Source organism: Lingula anatina, chromosome 2, assembly GCF_051362555.1.
Source record: "Lingula anatina isolate TDL-2025a chromosome 2, LinAna3.0, whole genome shotgun sequence".
In the NCBI taxonomy this organism is placed as follows: Eukaryota; Metazoa; Brachiopoda; class Lingulata; order Lingulida; family Lingulidae; genus Lingula; species Lingula anatina.
The window spans coordinates 8,257,329-8,279,921 of record NC_141768.1 but is presented as its reverse complement, the minus strand read 5'-3'; the positions used below and the strand labels follow the sequence as shown (position 1 = coordinate 8,279,921).

Sequence of the window (22,593 nt, the reverse complement as noted above, 5' to 3'; positions counted from 1 at the left end):
TGTTATAATTTCGGAGTTACCTTAATGTGCCATAAATTTCCTACAGAAAAAATTAATTAAAATAAAGAAAAGGTCATTTTGGTCAAAATTCTTGAAATGGGAAGTGCTCTGAAGTTCCAGAAGTTCAAATTTGATGAAATAATGTCATTTTTGACCACAAGTTGTCTGCTTTGCCAAGCCTTATGTTTTATTTTTCCAGAGTTCAAAATTTATTATCCATTACCGTACTGCACATTTTGCTTTCACCACCAATATGTACTTTTTGATACAGCGTAACTCGAAAACCGTATGGAATACAAAAAAACGGAGACCACCTCCAGTGTTGGGCTTTACATGCTCTACAAAATGCAAAAAAGAATGGGTCTCTAGCATTAACGGTTCCCGAATTAGAGACAGTTTTCAGTTTCGGTATCTTATGGCCGCTACACCCGTGAAAATGCACCGATTGACCCCAAATTCACACAGATGAAAGATGACCTGAAGGGTAACATTTTCCAATTATATTATTGGTTAAGTCTGTGTGGTGTCTGAATAACAGTGCAAATAATTTTTTTTTCGTAAAAAAATTCATTTTTTTGAAAATTTTTGCCCGTTTGACCTTGAAATAAAGGTCAAAGGTAAAATCCAAGGGCATATTTGAAATCTACACATATGACTTTTGGAAAGCCGTCTGTAGAAATTTTTCCCATAATTCCTTCCGTAGGGTAGATAATTAGCAGTTAATTTTGCCATTTTTGGACAAGGGTGCATTGCAATGAGTGCCACACCTAGACCCCAATACCGACAAAGCCCAAATTTTACATGGAACGAGTTGAGATTATAGGTGACCTAAATCCAAGAGATGGGTATGTAGGCCCTTACCGTCTAGGAGGAGAAGCGGTAACGGTAACATGGCGGCGGAGCCGGCGGAGCCGCAGGAGCCGGCGGAGCCGCAGGAGCCGGCGGAACGGACCGGACGGGACTAAAACCATGTGTACCGCCAGCGCTAACGCTGGTGGTACAATAAAAGGGTTGTAAGATATACTATAAAAGATTCCACACATGCACAAGTTAACTACGAAGTCAAAACGTACATAAACATAGACAATTATGTAAGTTACATTAAGAAACAAAATGTTTCTAATATATGAAATGATTATTGTAGTCCATGCAGACAATTATACTGACCTTTTGCAGCAGGATCTTCAGGCTGAGCATAAAGTTCTTCCAACTCTTTCTTGTTCTCAACTTTACCTGAAAGTTTGAAACAGTAATGACAAAATGAAACAATTATCATTTTTTCCTTATTATCGACTCAAGTCAAATCTATAAATAAATTTACAAAAATATAACTCATTTTAAATATACAATGCCATTTTTTATTTTACAGATTAAGACTACATTTTTCAAACTTTTTGTTAATTGACGTATTTCTATATCTATCTGTCTATTCATTTATAATCATTGATATATTGATCTGTCTTTCTGTATGTCTATACTCCACTATCTGTTAATGCCACTTACCAACAACAAATTCTTTCTCTGATATCTTCTTGTCATCAGGCGTCTTACTCTTCTTTGATGCCCCACTTTTAGCACTCTTAGCACTCTTTCCACTTTTGGCACTTTTTGAACTTTTATCACTCTTTGCACTCTTTGTGGATTTGGCATCGGCTTGAGCAAGTTCCTGACAGTAATAATAATAATAATAATAATAATAATAATAATAATAATAATAACAAAAAGAATTGTAAAATTTTTTTTAAATAAGAATTTAAAATGAAGCTTTAAAACATGATTCTTTTAACCCCTAGCTCAGTTACACCTACAAGTGAAAGAATCAATGGTGAAACAATCAGTGAACAGATATTAAACAATAATACAAACAACTCTGTTCCTAGTAGATGGCATAATATGCAAAGGTGGATGCAGTCTTTTTTTCTGATACTTTTTGCAATTTGTCAGAATATTGTTTAAAAATAATTGTAAAATAAAAGATTTGATATATGAGGCATCTTTCAGGGGCTGTCCCATCAACCACTAATTTGTAAACTACAGTATCATAACTCTGTTGAGTTGACAGCCTTAAATGATGACTTGTGTGAAATCTTTTGAACTATTTACATAAAATCACAATGAACAGGACAAAGTGAATCTTACCTGAGCAACTTCTGCTAGCACCTTTTTGTCTGCTTCTTCCTTGGACAACTCTGGCTCTACATCATCAGTCACTGTCACAACTAATGTCTCTCCTGCTTTCTTTGCTGATGCTTTTTTCTTTCCTTTCACAGGATCTGTTTTCTCTTCTTTAACATTCTCTACAAACTTTACAGACTTGGCAGATTTCCCAGATTTGGCAGATTTGGAAGACTTTGCTGGGCTTCCTGGAGCAGATGGCTTAAAGCTTTCACCAGAGCCATCTGGTGGTAGACTAGGTTGTGCACTACTGTCATCAGCTGTAGCTATAGGTGGCAAGGGAGCATAGGGGATAAGGTCCATTGAAGCTACTTGTGCATCAACATCTTCCATTTGGTCAGCAGCAGATGCTTAAATACAAATATTTACTGTGAATGCCCATAATACTCCATATAACCATGTAATGTAATAATTCATTTTATGCCTCAGTTCCTACATGAAAACCAACATCATTATTTGCAACTTACCTCAATGAAACAAAAGCTAGGATATATATTACAATATTGATTAAATGTTCTTGTTCAAATATAAAGTGCCTTGTTAATGACAAATACATATTTAAACAGTCACTATTGATGAGAATTAAAGGATGTAGGATAAGCTATTATGTGGAAGAGGCACTATGTTAAAGCACAGCTTTCTATGCTGGCAAGGCAAGCAAATTGTATGTTATCATAGACATGGGGCACTATCAATGCAGGAATGGAAATAATATCTGAGGAAAGTATATGTGAGTAATATAATGTTGCAATTTGTCCAAAAGTATATTGTTAGTAACTGTTCATGTGCCAGTGAAATTTCAAGCAGAACCTTGGCAAAATGCCTTCTCTAGTGCATATCACGCCATATATTTTCTTGTTAGCTTGGCATTTAGATTACAGTGCATGCATTGTTAATAGCAAGACTGTAGGTAGCAGCACACATGATGACAACACTTTCTTCTATCCAAATGATGGCACATTTTGGAGGCAAGCATGCTGAGGATCAAATGTGCTGGTGAAGTGAATGTTGGCATACTCAAAGTGGCAATCACCGACCACACAGGCATGACACTGTGACATTTAGTTGCAGCATATTTCAATGCAGGCATCGGACACTACAAACAGGGGCCTAATGACAACAGTAGCCCCTTAACCATGCAAGCCAGATGACCAACAATAATCTATGGTGCAGGTGCTGATGATAAATGACACATGCTTCATGCAAGCACAGTAAAAGAGGTACAGGTGCTGCTTTCAACTGCAAGTTGTCTGCTGTTAGGCCTACATCACATAGGCATACGAAAACAAATTTGCTGGCGATTAACTCTCTGGTGCTAGGTGTGCAGTGAGTATAGTGTCTACCTTCCGGCATCACGTGGCCGTCTTCCTGTCCTGATGCTTTCCTCTCAAGTGTGTCCACAGCACTCCTCACTGCACTCCCACTGGACCGCCGAGACTGAGACACATGTGAAGAATGCTGGGATACCTCACTGCGTCCAGTCCCTTTACGAGCCTCACTATGACCATGACTGAGACCACGACTGTGTGTCTGACTTTGACTTCGACTTTGAGTTTTACTTTGACTATGGCTCTGACTGTGTGTTCTGGAGCGAATGACACTCTTGCCTTCCTCATTTTGAATTATTTCTAGATCTTCTGGCCTTATGTCCTCCTTGTTTGCCAGAGCTTCTATCAACTCTGGACTTACTTCATCTACTGAATGAACGCTGGGACTACCCGTGCCCTTGGTCACTAAATCATTTACGTAATGAAGAAAATGATGTAAAAATCAAGATTTTTTATAATTAAATTGAAATAAATAAAGACAGAAAATAGTTTAATAGAAAAGTTCACATTCTAGTGGTCTAAAAATCACCACAATAGTCAAGGTATAAAAAGAATAAAGCAATAAAGCAAAACATAAACAAAGTTTTTTAATTTAAAGAGCTTTCATCTAAAAGGAAATGATGGGATGTTTAATTTTTAAAAGCCAAATTAGAACTGAACAAAGTATGCAGGGAATACACACAGTAGTCCTATCTAAAGAACACAAAAAATTCAAACATGTAAAGTGTATGTATAGTACCAGTATGTATGTATGTAAGAAAACATTCAAAACAATGCCTTAGAGCACAAGCAATATCACAAAATATACGCAGTTTTCAAAGACCTGACTTCTTTTATCCCTATTATTTTGTCACTTCAGTTATCCACCTACCCACACTAGCCAGTGTTTCACGCAGTAAATCTCTGTACTCAGCAGCGGTGGGTTCAGCACTCTTCATTCTACGTTTAACTATCTCCATCACAGCCTCCTAAAACAAACATCAAAAAATAAATAAGATTTGGATAAAATGTATGGGCTTTAGAAGCTCATCTAATGGAATAGGCTATGGAATGTAACTGCCACCAGAATAAAACTTTTGAAAAGAGTGCAAAGCATTTTTAAAACGTAGGGCTTTGTAACCACATCCCTTCTAAAAACTAAGTAGAGGATACCACCACCATTCATGATAATCTATCTCATGCATGTCTAATGTGCACAGAATTTGTAACTGTCATATTTTGTTTATTATGCCATTACATTGGTATCACTCATGCATAATATTCATATGTCTGTCAGTGAAATATGGCAATACAAGTAAACTCCTGAATCAACAAAGTCACATTGAAACCATGACATTTATATAGTTAATATATTAATAGCTTGATTACTGGTGCAGAGTCAAGATCATAAAAAAGTCCCAGTGAAAAAGTTGTCCTTTTTTTCTGGGTGTATCTCAACTCTACTATGTTGTAGCATGCTGTTAGCCTATACCATAAAAAATACACCAAATCAACAAAATTATAAATTATGCTTCTACTGTTTACAGTCATCATTAATTTTTATATTTTTATCAAGTCATGTTAAATTGTTAAAAACTCTATCAACTACTGCTATAAATCAAAACTTGTGCTTTCACTTCATATGAGAGAAAAAATAAAGAACTGAAAACATATCAACTAAACTGAAATAAATAAATGAAATTCATAGTGATAACAGAAGCAACAAAAATGAACTGAAAACAAAATGAGTGCATATGCTAATAAATAAGATAAGATAACCAGTACAATGCCAGTGTAATTTTCCCAACACCACTTCTAATGTGCTGTTCTCTTGGAAAAGTTTAGGGTTAAGGTGCCTGTGCAGTGCTGCCATCTAGTGAGTAATCATTTCAGAATGTGCTTTAATGATAGGTGACTGGCTGTTCTGTTCAGTAAAATATTGTTAAGTAATAAGCATTATGAGGAATGGCTGCCTTTCACCTTTCATGTAAAGCAACATTTGAACGAAGATTCCACAGAATCCAGCTGATGAAATGCAAGGGTAATAGTACCCAGTATGATAATTATCTTGAATTTTTTTTTTAGAACATCTAACAAATTTTTTTCCTTCTTCTTCTTATTTTTTTTTTTTTTTGTTTGTTTGTTTTCTTTTCTTTTTGTGACAATGAATTCACTCAACACACAGTGCTGAAAACAGCGACATTCTGTGCAATTATACACTACACTCTTCCCTTCAATCTTACATCTTCATCATGATCATGTTCATAGTCTAAATATGAAACATCTTTCAGTGACTGACTACGGGAAATAATTTGTGTTGGCGTTGGCAAACGCTCCATCCACAACTCAGCTGCAAGCTAAAACAAAATGCAACCAAATTTTGACAGTAAGCAAAGATTTTAGATTAAAAGACTGCTTTCTACTTAAATGAAAAAAAAGAAGCTGCATGTAGGTTAAATTCATGCAAATGTATGAAAATATTAACACTGTAAATTCTTTTAAATGCATTTAGATGGAAATTAAAAATAATTAAGTTTACATATATTCAAGCTCTTTGTGATGCTTATTGTATCTAACATGCACTACATAATAATAATAATAATGATCATAAATTAAAGTAAAAAATAAAATAAAATAAATTACTATTGTGACCAGAAAACTTAATATGCCGTGAATTTTCCTGAGTGAATAATGAAAGTTATATGTGGTTATCATGCAATTATTGATCATGCATCCATGGTTTTAATTGAAGTAATATTCTAATAACATTCCACCACCAACTGAAGTTACTCTATCTTTTAAACTACGTGATATAAAAATACATGTAAATACTTTTTTGTTTGTTTTACTGGCATATTTTTCAAAACAGTGTCACAAATGTTATTTTATTTTATAAAAGGACTGTCAGCTTCTCTTCACAAAGATCTAAAACATTATAAAACATTATGTACAGTATATTAACTATAACAATATAGGTAAACTATTTCCAATTTTTCACATTACTCCCATGGTATTATCATATACCTACCCTTGCATCCTCCTCTAGGTCCTGTCCTGCATCACTCTTATTGAGAACACTGACTGCGATCGCACGAGCATGCGCAGTCAGTGCCTCAATCAATTTCTTCTCTGCCTCCTGTTGTGACTCAGTTACTGCTGCTGCAGCTTCTGCCTCAGAGGTATGAGAGTGGGACTGGTTATCAGCTGGAATGTACATACAAATGTGTTCAGATATGTCACATTGTGGTAGTTGTGATGATAGCGATGTGAAGCAGTGTGACGTTGTGTTTGACACTGGTACACTGGTGTTGGTACAGGAAATTAAAGACATGAACTTGAAATCTTTACTTAAAATAACCTCTGTGCAAAATTCTACCAAAAGTTTACTTTAAATGAATCATTTTCTCAAAAGCATATGTCTTCGTTGATATCATATGTAGTGTTCTTCATTAGCTGCATGATATAAATCTTAGTACTTTTTTTATTTAGATGCGTGTGTATGTGTGTGCTTGTGCAATCTCACTTAATATAACACCAAAGAGAATAAGCAATTTAGCAAAGCAAAAATTTTGCACCAAATGCTTGCCTAATAGCACTGGTATAAAAAGTACACATGTATATCCTTCCACAAACACAATCACTCTAATGAAGCAATGAAATACAAGTTACTAAACAATGACTTTACTTTACTTCAGCATTTGTGCAAATTCAAACAAGTTGCCTGTAACAAAAGTGCATGTGAAAAGAGAATAATAACAGAAAAATACATGTGCTGTAGTTCATGCATTAGAATCTTCAGCTCATAAAAAGTGAGAATCTAAAAGATAAAAAAGCAAAGAAAATTAAGATAGCAAGTGCATGAAGGTATATAAATGAAATACATTTTCTAAACAAAATTTAACAACACAAAATATTGGTGTAAAAAGTCACAAGAGAACATGCACAACAAGTTAAGTGAAGCATCAGAAACCAAAGGTGTCAAAGGTGGCTTCATGCAGTCAAAGTGACACTGTGCATTTAAAATAACATCATGAAGTGTAAGTAACATCAAGCATGTCAGGGCAAAAACGTCATGCAGCTGAAGTGACATCACAGCAATTTCAGTGAGGTAATGCAATCCCCGTGACATCACACATGCATGTGACATCATGCTGTACCTTCAAGCCCTGTTAAAACATCAGAGTGTCCCAAGCTAGACCCTGGTGACAATGACTTCTGAACCCTAATTTCAGGCTCAAGAAACACTGCAGGGGTGTTAGAAGACTTGGCAGGTGGTACAGAATACTCTGAGGCAGGCAAACCCTCAGAAACTGAGTCAGCTGAAAAAATGTTATTATGTTGATAGTTTAAGTCCCCAAGCAAATAAAAAAATAATAATAAAATAAAATAATAATAATAATAAATAAATTAAATTTAAAAAAACTACTGGGTGTTCATGTGCAATTATAAAACTGAATGTTATAAAAGGGTTAAAAGGTCAATTATACAAATTATAACGACTCAGCAGCATTACTGATCCATGTCATATATTGAAGGCCTCTAAATACAATAGCCATATGCACTCATACATAACATTCATACAACAGCAATATCTATAGTAATACATATATAGTAATACATATAGAGGAAGCCGTGACTTGTACTGTTTTATACCAGTATGTCTTAATATACTGTTATGTATTAACTGCAATTAGTAAATTACAAGTATGTGTACAGATATGGGGAAACTGTCTGTCTGGCCAGTCATGACCACCTGAAGAAGGGGAGGACTGGCATAAATTTTGGTAAAGCAGGTCCTCTGGACTAGCAAGGTTTATTTGTAAATACAATAATTAAAAACAAATCAAATATGTCAACATAGGGTAATGGAAATAACTTAGTTAAGGCCAGCACAGAATTGGGACTGTCACTACCTCAAAAGTTATCCTCATGTCTGTGTGTATATAAGATAAGATCAATGTTATACATAAAGGATAAAACAATGTCATGCTATGGTGCTAAACTAAAATCAGATTTATGATGTGCTAGATGCATATACAATATATGGCATACATGTGTAATAACTAAAACAATGAAGAAAACCGATTAATAATAAGTAATCCCTAATCCTCATGCTGTTTCATAATCAATATGCATGTATATATATGATTCTTATAAGTATATCAGTTACAAACAAGCCACCTGGAATAAAAAAAATTGTATTAATAATAAAAGCATGTAGCTCCATTTTATGTAAGTTTTAGTTGGTGTTTGTAAGAGCATCACTACCTAATAGCTAGCTACTGTGTATTTGCCATTGACTCTCAACAGTTCTATCAACCTGGGATTATATTTTACAAAGTCTAGAACCTTCGTACATTTGAATATTAAGTAATTAATTTGAAAACATATGCATGCTTCTAATGAAAAAATGTGTTTATGGAAAAAGGTTTCAGACTTTAGAATATAGCCCCATGCAGGTGACATCACAAAGCACTGTTAACATATACAGGCGTGCATTTGCATATTAACTATATAGTGCCTAGCCTTATGCTGCTTAGTCAGCTATGATATTGGTTCTACCATCTACCTGTGTGACCTGTGATAATTGTGCTTGACCGCACTGATGTGCCAAATTTTGACACGGACTCCCCCTGGGGATTGTAACTCCAGGTGTACATGGATGCCGTGGCATCAAAATCACCACCGTGAAAGTCTACAGCTGTCCAATTAAAGAAAGATTCAAACACAAAAAAGTTAGGATTTGAAAATCATTAATTCATACACAGTGGAAAGCAATACAAAAGATCATAAAAAAGGGTATTATTAAAATCTTCAAACAAAATAAGGACAAAGAATGTCTACATTCATTTGTTGAAACTATGTCTCAATACTGACATCAAATAGCAGATATTACATGCAAATTGAATACAAACGAAAAATCAAACCTCAGTAAAGCAGACTGCTGTTAGTTGCCACTAAATCTTTAAGGAATTTTGGGAATGAAAATGCAACAAAATGCAGGATTCTTTTAACTACTCACTATCTCTAAGATGGTATAAAAATATGGATTAATTCACCATTCACTTGGTGTCATTAGGATGTCTAGTATAGAAAAAAGTAATTTTATGGACAGATACCCTGTAAAGAAAATATATTATTATTTCCTGAAAGAAGCTACTTAAATTCAAGGTAAATGATAATTAAATTATGATGCATTGGTGTCCTACCTCGGTATTTCCCATATTGTCTTTCTACATCTGAACTTCCTTCAGTAACCTTGCTTTCTTGTTGTGTAGTTTCCTTTGTACGTGCAGCAGGTGCAGCACGTGCACGTGCATGTCCAGATGCATGCAGTGGTGCTTCCTCTTCTTCCGAATGGTGTCCTGAATCTCTGCCATCTGTGGACAAACAATTAAACCATTTTTAATGTTGCTTATTGTTATTTACTACTCATTAACAACCCAACAGCTATATGGCACTGTTGCCACAAAGATATCAAAACAAGAACTTCTTACATAAGAAAATCACCTAAAAAATTTACATTGTATTTAGCAGAAATTATTTATTTATTTATTTATTTTTTTATTTATTTTTTTTATTTTATTTTATTTATTTTTTTTTTTTTGATGTGATGATTCAGCAATGTTTCTTGTTTTTCACAATGTAGAGCCTCACACAAAATAGCATACATCTCAACAGTCATACAAACCACAGTATACCCACCTCCTCCCCCTACTTCCACAGCCAGATGTTCCTCAGAATCCTTGGGTTTCATGATTACAGCACCACCAATAGACAGCGCTCCTCCATTCAGAAGTACCACACTGCCTTTATGTGAATCATCACTCTTTGTACTCTTGTGACTCCTATGGCTGGCATAGCTCTGGGCACTTCCAATAGCTATGAAGTAGGTGACAATATTTTAATGACCGTGAACTTTTTAAAAGAACTTCAGAGAGGTAGTCTTAAAATAACCTTGGAAAACACTCAGATGAAGTGCTAATCTCTGTCAACAGTTGTTCAAAACAGACAAGAGCAAAATGTATTTGCATTGCAATGTTTCATTAGATGAAAGTTACCAGCCCAACAGGAGTTCACCTCTAGAAAATAATATTCTGCTCACTAAGTAATCACTACCCAGATGTAATCCTTTGGATGAATTGCGTTTGTTAAGATGGTGGACTAAGCTGAATAATGCCCATTCTAAATTTAACTTTTTTCAGCATGTGTGTTAACTCTTTGAGGTAAAAAGCGAAACAAAAATCTTCTTGACCTGTAAACATCTTCAACTTACATTTCTTGGAAGATACACTTTTTCCTGTCACAGAACCCAGAGGACTGGCCTTGAACCCTGACCTTGCTGAGTGCACCCTGGGAAGGTCATCCAGGGAGTTCAGGGAAGCACTGAGAGACTCTGCACTGCTGTGTAGGTGGGGACCTCCCACAGCCATAGGCCCTGTGAGATGAAAGAGACCAGTTTACCTTCATATACACCATATCTCAATTTTGATACTTTATCTGTTTCTGTATGTGAATGTATTGCCAAATGGTGTAAAGACATTTTTAAGTATTTTAAAATACAATGTATTTCTAGTATAATACCTTCAATTTATTACATAGCATTTCACAGAATTGCCCAGCATATCTGAAGGCTGAAGGCCATTGTGACTTTCTCTAAATCAGACAAAGATCTTACCTCTAATATAGTTTCAGTTTTTATAACTCATAAGCATTTTCAAATCCTCTAAATTTAATAATACCACCCTCACTGTTCTGTAATATAATGATAACCCTTTTTACCTTTACTTCTACTGCTCCTTGCACTGAGAGGTACTCTTGATTTCTTCTCAGCTGATTTCTCATTTGCTTTCTTCATTATTTCTTCCTCATCAACATGTGTTGCCCACTGCTCCTGCTCCTCTTGGTCTTCCAACCCCTCATCTTCTTCTGTAATATTGTTTGGATTAGTATTAGGGGTAATATGCACTCTAGATAACATAACACAATTAAGCAAAACTTAATGTTCAATTATATATTCATAAATGTTAAATATTCTTTTCTTTTGTTTATATGTATATAAACATTTCAACAAATTTCTCATAGTAAAACCACTTTCACATACCAGCTTTTACAATTTTACTGTTGACTATCACAGTATCACTAAATATTTGTTTAAAATTAAGCAAAATGTCTGCATACTTTTCAAAAAATGAGATAAAATGAGTTACTGGCTGATATTCAACTTCCTATAATGTAGTTTGAAAATATGTCATGTTACTTCATACAAGGAGTTGCAACTCCTTGCTTCATAGAGCACAGATACTTAAATAGATGAATTGAATGTGTATACAGGATATCACAACAATAAAAACTCAACTAATTATGACCCTACCATCATGTTCCTCCAGCCTGCTATTGGTCATCTGGCTGGCGGTGCGGGTGAGGTTGGTCTGCTCTCTGGAGGCAAGAATTGACTGCTGTGGTGTCGGAGGCTCGATATGGACGTGAGGTACAACTCCAGGTCCTAAATAAAAATCAATACTCTATGTCAATGATATTTAAGGTAAAGATGACTACATGCTGAATAGTTGTAGTTTAAAATAATGAAGACGCTACTAATGATCAATTGCGTATGATCTCATATCATTCATTAAATTATTTTTTAAAAACAAATTAAAACATTATAAAAATGCTCTACATCACTGATTGCAGTAAAATATATATAATGGCTATTTCATGTTCTCACCTTGTGCTGTAAGACCAGCTTGAATGGGAGGCAAGACTGGGGCTTTGGAAAACTCCCCCTTCCCAGCAGAGGGCAGCATGTCCACTGAAGGAGCAGGTGCTGCTGCAGGAAGTTTGGAGAGAGAAGCTGCAGACATCTTTGAACTAGCTGCACTACCTTTTCCAGAAGATTTTTTAAGATCTTGTTCATTAATATCAGGCCAACCAGCAGATTGATCTGAAACAATAAATAGATAAATTGCATTGTGGATTTTTTTCTTTTTGGTTATTCAAAGTTTAGGTTATTCATTTATTTGTCCAGATTTCTATACGAGAATCAGTAATAAAATGTTCAACAACATTTCAATACATAGCATAATCTGCAATTTTATCAAACTGAAATAAGAAACTGTCTGTGTACACTTAAATTCTGAAAGATGTTAGACAGAAAATTAGAGAATACAATGTATATAAACATGAAGATAGGAAAGTAAGAATTCTTGTCTAAAACATATGTTTTAATTCTTTTAAACAGAAAGGCCATTTTAAAATGGGGCATTTAAATGGCTTGGACAAATATACACACTGTGCCGTAATTAATCCACCTCATATTGAGCTTAATGAATCAATGTTACCTAACGTCTCATTTAAACTGCCAATGATTGATCTATTTAATTCTTTCCAACCATGCATGAAATTGCTTCAGAGAGTCAATAATCTCCATTGAAAGTCCATCTTTACATAACCAAGTGTTCGCTACTGTTTTAATAAGTTAGCTAATTGCTCACAGTCTACCTGGGAGACAAGAAACATAACCAGGTATGCTGCAATTGGAAAAATATTTCTTAGGTTTATTTGACATCCAGCCTCTTTAAGTTAAACAAAATCTGAAATGTATACCCCATGGCATTTCTATACACATAATGTCAATTGATTTATGTAGTGAGCATATCATGTAATGCTTTAAGAGAGCAAACAAGAATTGGAGTCCAAAATCAATCAACATTCCTCAAGGATATGAAAAGTTTGGTCAACACCAGGCTAAACAAAAATAAAAGAGCAAGAAAAAAGAGATGCTCTTTTCTAGAAAGCATTTCTGTTATTTTTCCCTTGCATCATCAGCATTTCCATTCACTGAGTTAATATTTTGTTGTACTACAAAAACATTGGGAAAGTTATTATTTTACTGCATGTCTGGCGTTTTTCCATTCCTTTTGTCTGGTCATTAAATTTTTCGGAAAAAATTCCCACCTGAATGTTGTTACTGGTCTATATTCATCTCGAATGATGACAGATAATGAAGAGGCCAGGAAAAACCATGTTATGTTATTCTCTCTTCATAAATAATGAGCTGCTTATTCATAACTAAAGGGTGTATTGAGTGAATTGAAAATTGAATGACAGAGTAGAAGTTATGCCTAATAGCCTGTCTGAAAAACTCACCTTCTCCTGAGGAGGGCTGCATAGTACTCTGTTCACTAGGTGCTACTTCAGGTGGTGCTGGCTTGGCGCCTTTCACTATCACTATCTGATTGCTGTTGTCATTCACAAGGTTCTGAAATATATCATAGAAAGACATCATAAAAACTGACGTTCCTCATAATTTGTGGACTTAGTGTGTAAATACAATACATGCATACACTGAATACTGCAAAAATTAGGGTAACACAGTAATGGCTGTTTTTCAGGAATTTTGTAGGATGACGAGATAGACAACATTTTATCCAGTTACACCATACTGTCTATGATATTAACTGCACTAATGAGTACAACAATTCTTGAAATATAGAGAAACTGAATATACTTTATAGACAGGGTGGATTCTAGACTGTGTTTGCAAGGTAGGTATTTTGGGGAAATAAGTAAAAAGAGTTTTCATTTTTCATTCATCCATTTAATGAAACCATATGCATAACTGAAGTTAAATAATTATGAATTACATGTACATAAAATAAGTATCCAACATTACAATGCACACAGACTGCAAAAACAATTCAATAAGGTAAGAACAAATTATACAAGAAAATGGGTGTCAAGACTTCACATTTAGTATGTACATACATTGATAACTTACAGTCATGCATTAACATAAATAATATAAAAGGCACTAAATCTGAATCTAAAATTTTAGGTGTTTTCAATGGCATGCATTACAGGATAAGAAATGGTTACCAAAAGAGATGTATATGTATTTATATTCCAAAGTTATTAAGCACACTGACAAATTAGTAGTAGGTTATGGTGTCTACAGTTTTTTAAAATATTAAAATATCTCTTAACATATACTTCTAAAAATAAATCATAAAATGTATATCTGATAGTTCCATATATCATACGATATTCTGTTAAAATTGGACAAAAGTGTAGAATAAGCAAATTGGAAACCAAACATCCTATATGAGTTCTACAAATCTATGTGAAAAACAAATTAACTCAAATGTAAAGAGAGAACTCTGGGGAGATAGAGGTAAGGTTGAGAATGATAAAAAATACAATCTTCAAATCACTGCACACTCTAATGATTTCTTATTTTTAAAGGAGAGTTGGCTTGTAACAAACCTTAATATCTTTTAAGCCATTATATATAAGTTGTGTTAAGTTTCTTCTCCATGGCTTTTTCATTATCAAAATAAAAGGGCATAATTACATATGTTTATATCAAACTTTTTTAAAATGTAAGCATTAATGGCTACATCAAATTAGTATTATGTAACACATTAGAAACTTGTAAAGATGTACTGTTGAATGCATATTAACTTAAACTTTAAAAATAGTTGAAAACATGTTAGTGAGACAAGTTTGTGAATAAATTTTTCACACACAGATAACTAACATTACAATTATTATTATAAAAGTTCAAACCTGTAGATTTAAGCCTAATGAATCATGATTCCACTGTTAGAAGTTTTACACACATTTTTAGTATTTGCCCATCATAAACTTGCAGTAAAAATTTGTGACAGGCAAGATTCACTCAAGTAGAGAATATTTTACATAGTATATATATATATTTAACGAGCTTATTATTTTTGTACACTTACCTCAATAGCTTCTGCCATATGAAATGCAGTGGCGTCTGTTGATATACTCGCTCTCTTCTCTGCCAGTGATTTCTCGTACATTTCCTGGAGTAAAATTAAATACTTGTTAAAAACAGGTATAGTATCATAACAGATTTCAATCACTTTTTTTCCTGTGTCTTCTGATATCTATTTTTCCTAAATATGAATATATAACTGAAGGATTGTAATCATGACTTATTAAAATTAATCCTGGTTTATATTTTACCTGTTGCTTTTTCAATGCATGACTTATTGCACTTTTGACCAATAAATCTGTTAAAACATGTTCTTTAGTCTTTTTATCTAAATCGTCATAGTCCACTTCCTGAGTCACTCCCCCCTCTTGGCGGAAGATCTTTATCGTGCCACGAGTATCTGGACGGTTTGATTGGACGGAATCTCCAGGTCTTGCAGGGGATTCCCCTGAAGTCACATCTTTTTCTGTGACCTCTAAGATTGCTAAAATAAAAGAGTAATTGCCTATTAATCATAGGACACAATAACTGGCCATTTGGTTAAAAAATCAGAGGTCATGTTACAAAAAATGCAGTCCAATATTTAAAAATCTTACACATACACTTCTTTTTGCATGACTGAACTGAAATGGAGCTGCTTAATTAGCATAAAAGTGATCTTGTAATGTATGGAACTGAGCAAACATAGTAAAATGCACCAGTTAAAAACCAAACATTTCTAAAAATCAAAATCAGTAAGAAAATACAATTGCCTTTTTCCAAGATAATTCCCAATTAAATCATATGTACCTGATTCTTGTGTGGTTGGCCTCATTCTATAAAACATGTACCCTGACAGGCTCCCTGGAGACATAAGCATTTGTCTCATCAGTCTGTAAGGACCTGGTATCTGGGACAGATTGTCATTGATTCTCCTGCGTAGGTTCGGCAGGAGAGGGTTGGTCTCTGTAAGACTCTTGTCACTAAGTAAACCTGGAGAAAACCATTCATAACTCAACATGGGCTCTAAAATACCCAACAGAGATAACAAAATGCAATTGTATTATAGATGACTGAGTAGTTTTTCATGTGTACTTTTAAAGTCATTTGTATATATTTATTATTGATTCATGACCATTACATTGGCGTGATATATATCTTAAAAGTACTTTATATAAAAGCAACCTCAAAATTTATCAACATGGAAAGTAAGACAAGGCCAATAAAACTTTTTTTTTTTTGTAACTGGCACAGTAAAACTTCAATTTATGGCAGTCAATCACAGAGGCTGCTAATATTACCTTGACTAGTGAGTTTTCCCAGCACGGAGTCATCTAAACATTTAGTCCAGCTGGAAAGATAACGGCGTGCTGAAAAACCTGGACGGATCATATGTTCTTGAAGAAGGTCCTTCATTCCTGGACGTAAAAATTTCAGGCTGATATGATCATTGCCCTGATAAAAAATAAGATAAATATTTTATGAAGAAAGAGTTTCAACTTCAAGGGGAAAATTTGATTTCACAACTTCTAATCCTTCAATTTGTATTGAGAAATGGTTTAACAAAGTAGAAGAGATGCTCAAAAAGTCAAAATTAAACTATTTAAAGAGTTCTGACAGAGTGCTTTTCACAATGAATCAATGAATAGAAAAATAAGGATAAAGCCATTTGGCTACTGTCCTTGGAATTTTGATTATTTTCTTTAAAATGCAAATTCAAAAAAGATAAGCAAATTTGTAAAGATAGCTTGGCATGAATCTATTTATATTAATTAATATCAATTTGGAGAGATACAGATAGCTTTTTTGGTGTTTTCAAAAGTGCAAATGTGACAATGAACAACAGTGACACTGAATAAGGCTATAAAAATGCATGTGTGTTTTTAGATTTCATAAGTATTTACTGCAGTTAGTAGTATTCTAATACTTTGTTGAGTCTTTGTTGCATGTATCCGTATAGCTATAATCACAAACATCTTATTGGTCATTTTTTGAAGTTGTTTGCACTGTCACTTTTTTCTTCAAAGGAATGCTACAACCTCAACAGCAAATGTTGTTGGCATCAGTATAACGTGAATAGAAAAAAAATTCAGAAAGTTCAAATCAGTACATTCCCTGTGTGTTGAAAATATACCACTAAAAAGACTCATGAGAATAAGTAATAATTGCCAAGAAATCCCTCCATTTAACCTATCACGCCCTAGGACCTATTCTACCATGCTCCTAGACTTCAAACATTAGAAAACATATATTGTATTGTAATTGCGATTCAAATGCCTAACTGAAAAGAGGACCCCAACAGAGCACTTTCTATTTTTCTTTTAAGTAACTGAAATGCAATCTAAAAGCACTCCATTAAAAAGGCCACTCTCTACCTTTCTTTTCCTAAACTGAAATGCAATGTAAGAGGCCCTCTGTAATGGCGTATGGGCTGAATGGATTACAGTAAACAATACTTATGTCATGCATGAAATGCAAACAAAACACACTGGGAGAGGCCCTACATAGTGTTGAACACTAAGCTGCCTGCATAACTCGTAGCCCATGAGTAAACATCAGTAAATATGGGACAAATATCAGCCTCCGGTGTGAATTAACAAAACAGCAACCTACAATGACTGAGTCAACAACAGCACTACCAACAAAATAATATTTTCTGCTCTACACTGGTAAAGGGGGGTTAATCTGAATGATGATCTGGCAACTTTTCAAGGGTACAGTCCTTCACATTATATTACAAATCATATATCATGAGAAATATTTTTGTTTCACACAATTGTTGATTGCATATCAGACCTCAGAGGTTGGCTCATTTCAAACAAATTGAAGATAAATGATGGAAAAACAGAATTTTTAGTCATTACTCAACCCCACAACAAGGGCCTTGCTCATAACTTGCAACTTAAAATTGGAGCTAGTATGGCATTTTCCTCCCCCCATGTAAAAAATTTAGGAGTATACTTTGATTCTACACTTTCAATGGACAAACAGATCTCCAACATCACAAGGTCTTGTTTATTCAACATTCGGAATATTGGCACCATAAGGAAACATCTGAATCAATCTGCTGCTGCTACTGTTATACACTCATTGGTAACTTCCAGGCTAGACTATTGCAATTCTATATTATATGGATGTCCAGATGATAAGATCAAAAGATTACAACGCATCCAGAATATATCAGCACGGCTTTTAATGCTACAGCCTAGGGATTGCCATATCACTCCAATTTTAAAGCATCTGCACTGGTTACCAGTTAGGGCCAGAATTTTATTTACGGTTTTAGTTTTTACACATGCTGCTTTTTATAATCTAGCTCCACCATATATAACTGATCTAGTCAAACATTATAGCCCTCAAAGATCCCTGAGGTCTAGTGACAAACTTTTACTGAAAGTTCCAAAATCAAGGTTAAAATCATGTGGTGACATATCATTTTGTGTAGCTGCACCAGTAGAGTGGAATAAGTTGCCAATTTTTATTAGACAAATAGAATCACAAGAATCTTTTAAAAAGGAATTAAAAACTCATATTTTTAAGACATTTTATTCATGAATCTTAAATTTTATAATTTTAAAGAAACCTTGGATTTTTTACTTTTAATTACTGTTTATTACAATTAAGTTAGTTTAGCTCTTATTTATATAAAATATATCTTAACCATTTTTATCTATAAACTTCTTTGTATTTTATGTTGTACAGTCTATTGAACATTTTATGGATTTTAGACTTGAAATAAATATATTATTATTATTATTTTCAGATACAGTGCCCAGGCTTCATTTTCCACTGAGTTTTACAAGAGGGGATGTAGGAATGTGCACTTGCATCATGACATGTGCATGAGCACCTTACCTGCCCTAAGCTCACTAGTATATGCTTATTTCAGGAAAAATCAAATTACAATTTTAACAACTGAAAATTGTTACAACTGATCAAAATAGTAGGACATGGGTGCTTATGCATGATTGCTTCTTTTATACAGCACATTACTGCAATGACACAATAAATATCTGACATTGTGACTTGAATCACATCCAAATGAAATGACCTAGCTAGTCTATTTCACGTGAAACTGGAGGAAGTAGCAGACTTTTACCCTGAAGTTTATGTGAGGCATGTGTCACTCTTTCCTTGAGAGCTGCACTTTAGCACTGTTAAAGAATGTCTATGGTATAGAAATTTGGACTTCAAATATTCTAACCTGAACAAATAGTGGGGCTACCACTTATAATATAATATAATATAATATAATATAATATAATATAACATAATATAATATAATATAATATAATATAATATAATATAATATAATATAATATAATATAATATAATATAATATACTTTTGTACTCATACTCTCACAGTTTAAAATAGGTTAAATTAAGTAGCTATACAAAAAATTCTTTGAAAAATTTAGTTAAAAGCTGATTGAATTATTTCGTCTTTTGAGCAATCTCAAATCTAAGTTATAACCACTTACTTAGAAATATTTAATGACAGCTGCATTAATTAACTCTTCCTTTAGTAATCCTGTTTCACTCATACTCACCGATCCTCCATACGCTAATATGGACTTTGTAAAATCTTCCACTGTTCTGAAGTCTATATCATCTAAGCTCTTAGAATGGACATGATGCCTCCTTTTCCTGTGCTTTCTGTGCCCATGTCCATGTTTACTGTGAAGCAGCATGTCTTCTGAGAATAACAAAAGAGCTCCTTTCCTTGTTGTAAAAGTTTTAGGTAAATGCACCTCATGTGTTTCTCTTGGTGACTTGTTGTTTCCCATGGACCTTGGTGATTCAAAGGCCACTTTGGGTTGTATAGGGGGGAGGTACAGTCTTTTAGGATCATCTGCCCAATTGAAGTAATCCTGTGGAGACAAAATTAAAGTATACATTTAAATCATAAAATGTCAAAAAACATAAGCTAATAGAAATTTTGCAGTATCTTCCCTTATTTCTACGTATTTTCTACCATCATGTAAAATGCTTGCTCATTAATTAGTGAATTAAGTGGCAGAAAGTTTTATGAAAGGAAAAATCAATGGAGAGGGGAAATTCTTTCTATTGTCCCCAATACTGCTAAATATCTAAATTGCTGCAAAAAGTGGACAAAGGTGAAAAGAGATGTAGATTTGGATCGTTCTGGTAATTTTTTGTTAAGTGTAACAATACTTATCTGCTACACAAATTTACAATATACCTAAAATTACATTTTTAAAAATATTGATATAAATTGGAGTGTAAAAATTGCCATGTTATTTCTATAATTTAACGGTTTAAATTAAGATATAATCTTTTTATGCCTGAGCATTTCAAAGTGTAAAAAAAAAGATAAAGCACCTTCCATATAAATTAATTCAGGCAAAACAAATCATCTACTAACTGGTCACTTTTAATTTAATTTCCATATCAAAACATATCTGTAATAATCACCCTAGTCATTTTATTGATCTTTTCCAGTTTATTTTATGTGCTGTGGCAAAAAATGTTTCTAGTTTCCAGGCAATGAAGATTACACAGTAAGACTGATCAATACTAGTTCCAAGTAATCAGCCCTGTGTGGTCTAAAAGCATACTTATCAAAGGGCTTACACATGAATAGAAACAATTCCTGGTAATAGCTCTTTACAAAAAATATCTGAGTCATATCTCTTACTGTACAAGCAAATTTTTGTTACTTCCTATTAGAAACAATCACAAAATTTGCAAAATATACTTTTAAATTTTAATTCAACCCTGCGGTCAATATTACACTTGTACGAATGTTTCAACACACCATCATGCATTAGTACAAGCACTTCAGATGTAATGCCTTTTGTCACTTCTATTAGATCTAAGAATTACATTATTTAGGGCATCACTGTATGCTTTAATAAGGTGGCATCTAAGAATTCAATGTCCCTCTTATGGACAACTAAGACTCATGTCAATGAAAAGTCATTTTGACATTACATACAATTATATACAGCCCTTAACAAGTATGAAAAAATATATTTATTCCATTGATCGATTTTGGTCTGCGTTTCAAGTGCACCTTGAAAGTCTAATATTGATTTCAGATATACATGTAAATAAAATCTGGCTACTGCATTTTATTCTACTTCACAACGCTAGTCAAAATTTATTGATTATCCAACTCAGTAATTACAAAGTCCTTTTGATTTGTAACAGGGTAGTAATTATGACATCTTTAGCGATTGTCCATCTCCCGGTTAGGAACATGTTGTGTTGACCAACCAGATCAACATCCTAATCATCCAATAGCACTTGCTGTTGTACAGAGTATTTTAAAAATTAGGATTTAATTCATTATTTCAACCAATTATTTTCTTCTAGTCATTACAGTCAAATTTTAGTATAATTTACTAAAAAAATAGTATAAACCACATCTTCACAAGATGCTTGCTCCATCAACAAAACTATACTTAATAAATAAATGTGTTTATTCGAAATGTTCAAAATAGACAGTGTATATATTGAAAAAATTAGGCTCATCAGTCATCACATAAAAAAAAGAAAAAAAATTAGTTATTCCTTTTTTGCACGTAATGGCAGTAATAATCCTGATAAAAACTACTTTTGACAATTTTCTTATTTACATTCTATTTGCAATAATCACCGTCAAACTGCAACAACACGTTAAAGGCCAAATAACCATAAAGGCGATCCTTTCAGGGCCATCACACCAAATAGCCCATAATTCAAAATCTAATTATATACAATATAAAATTCTGACCATAAAATGCTTACTAATTAAAACTACCTCAGGTTCAAGTTTAACCTCCACTTTTTCGTGTCCATTTTGTTGCACTTCCCCGATTCCTCGGCTGAGGAGCGACAGGTTCATCAAACCACTTGTCATCTTTCAATGCTTTCTCGAGTCTGAGAACGGGGCCACAACTGGACGAAGTTTCATCCAAAGTTTTTCAACTGCGTTAGACTTTTTCCCAAACCCAGACAATAGATCGACAACTCTTATATAACATCACTAGGTCATTTTATCTCCATTTTAACTCCAATATTTGGTTTCTTGGCAGTGAGTGATAAAATCGATTATTAACTGACAATGAGACGTCCTACATCCGCTGCCCTCCATATTGTTTGCTGTTGCTGGGTGCCCGTGACGTCACGTGCAGCAGTTGCTCCAGTCAGGAATTGCTGATTGTGGTAGAGGTGAAGTCACTAAATTATGGTACTTGCAGATTGTGTTGCAGTAGGTGACAGGTAAGGAGCATTCCAAGCAATGTGACATGGCTACGCTGGGGAAATGAGAGAATGTCCACAGTGTAATTTTTCATAAAATTAAAACATTTATTTGTATCCTTAACCACTCCACTTTTTAAAGTTTTGTGATAAGCGAAAAAATTTACCAACAAAAAGTTGAT

The 22,593-nt window shown here is 33.9% G+C and overlaps 1 protein-coding gene across 12 annotated transcripts in view; it reads right to left on the bottom strand.

Moving 5' to 3' along the window:
- The window catches only part of LOC106172352 (uncharacterized), a 32,471-nt gene extending 10,160 nt beyond the window's left edge, over positions 1-22,311 (bottom strand). For 2 of the 12 annotated variants that reach the window (XM_087004782.1, XM_087004784.1), the window contains exons 1-23: positions 21,972-22,310; positions 19,756-20,076; positions 16,506-16,659; positions 16,015-16,197; positions 15,477-15,709; positions 15,230-15,313; positions 14,748-14,801; positions 13,632-13,743; positions 12,211-12,426; positions 11,857-11,988; positions 11,265-11,411; positions 10,759-10,920; positions 10,188-10,364; positions 9,692-9,862; positions 9,052-9,183; positions 7,640-7,801; positions 6,511-6,686; positions 5,726-5,839; positions 4,375-4,471; positions 3,519-3,908; positions 2,140-2,525; positions 1,504-1,666; positions 1,168-1,233 (exon numbers count right to left, since the gene is read on the bottom strand). In XM_087004782.1, the coding sequence (XP_086860908.1) occupies positions 1,168-1,233; positions 1,504-1,666; positions 2,140-2,525; positions 3,519-3,908; positions 4,375-4,471; positions 5,726-5,839; positions 6,511-6,686; positions 7,640-7,801; positions 9,052-9,183; positions 9,692-9,862; positions 10,188-10,364; positions 10,759-10,920; positions 11,265-11,411; positions 11,857-11,988; positions 12,211-12,426; positions 13,632-13,743; positions 14,748-14,801; positions 15,230-15,313; positions 15,477-15,709; positions 16,015-16,197; positions 16,506-16,659; positions 19,756-20,076; positions 21,972-22,070 (3,931 nt within the window). In that variant the 5' untranslated portion in view covers positions 22,071-22,310. Of the gene's footprint in view, positions 1-1,167; positions 1,234-1,503; positions 1,667-2,139; positions 2,526-3,518; positions 3,909-4,374; positions 4,472-5,725; positions 5,840-6,510; positions 6,687-7,639; positions 7,802-9,051; positions 9,184-9,691; positions 9,863-10,187; positions 10,365-10,758; positions 10,921-11,264; positions 11,412-11,856; positions 11,989-12,210; positions 12,427-13,631; positions 13,744-14,747; positions 14,802-15,229; positions 15,314-15,476; positions 15,710-16,014; positions 16,198-16,505; positions 16,660-19,755; positions 20,077-21,971 lie in introns of all 12 variants that reach the window. The other 10 variants (XM_087004788.1, XM_087004791.1, XM_087004783.1 and 7 more) reach the window with 9 other exon arrangements.
- Between the last annotated feature and the right edge of the window lie 282 nt (positions 22,312-22,593).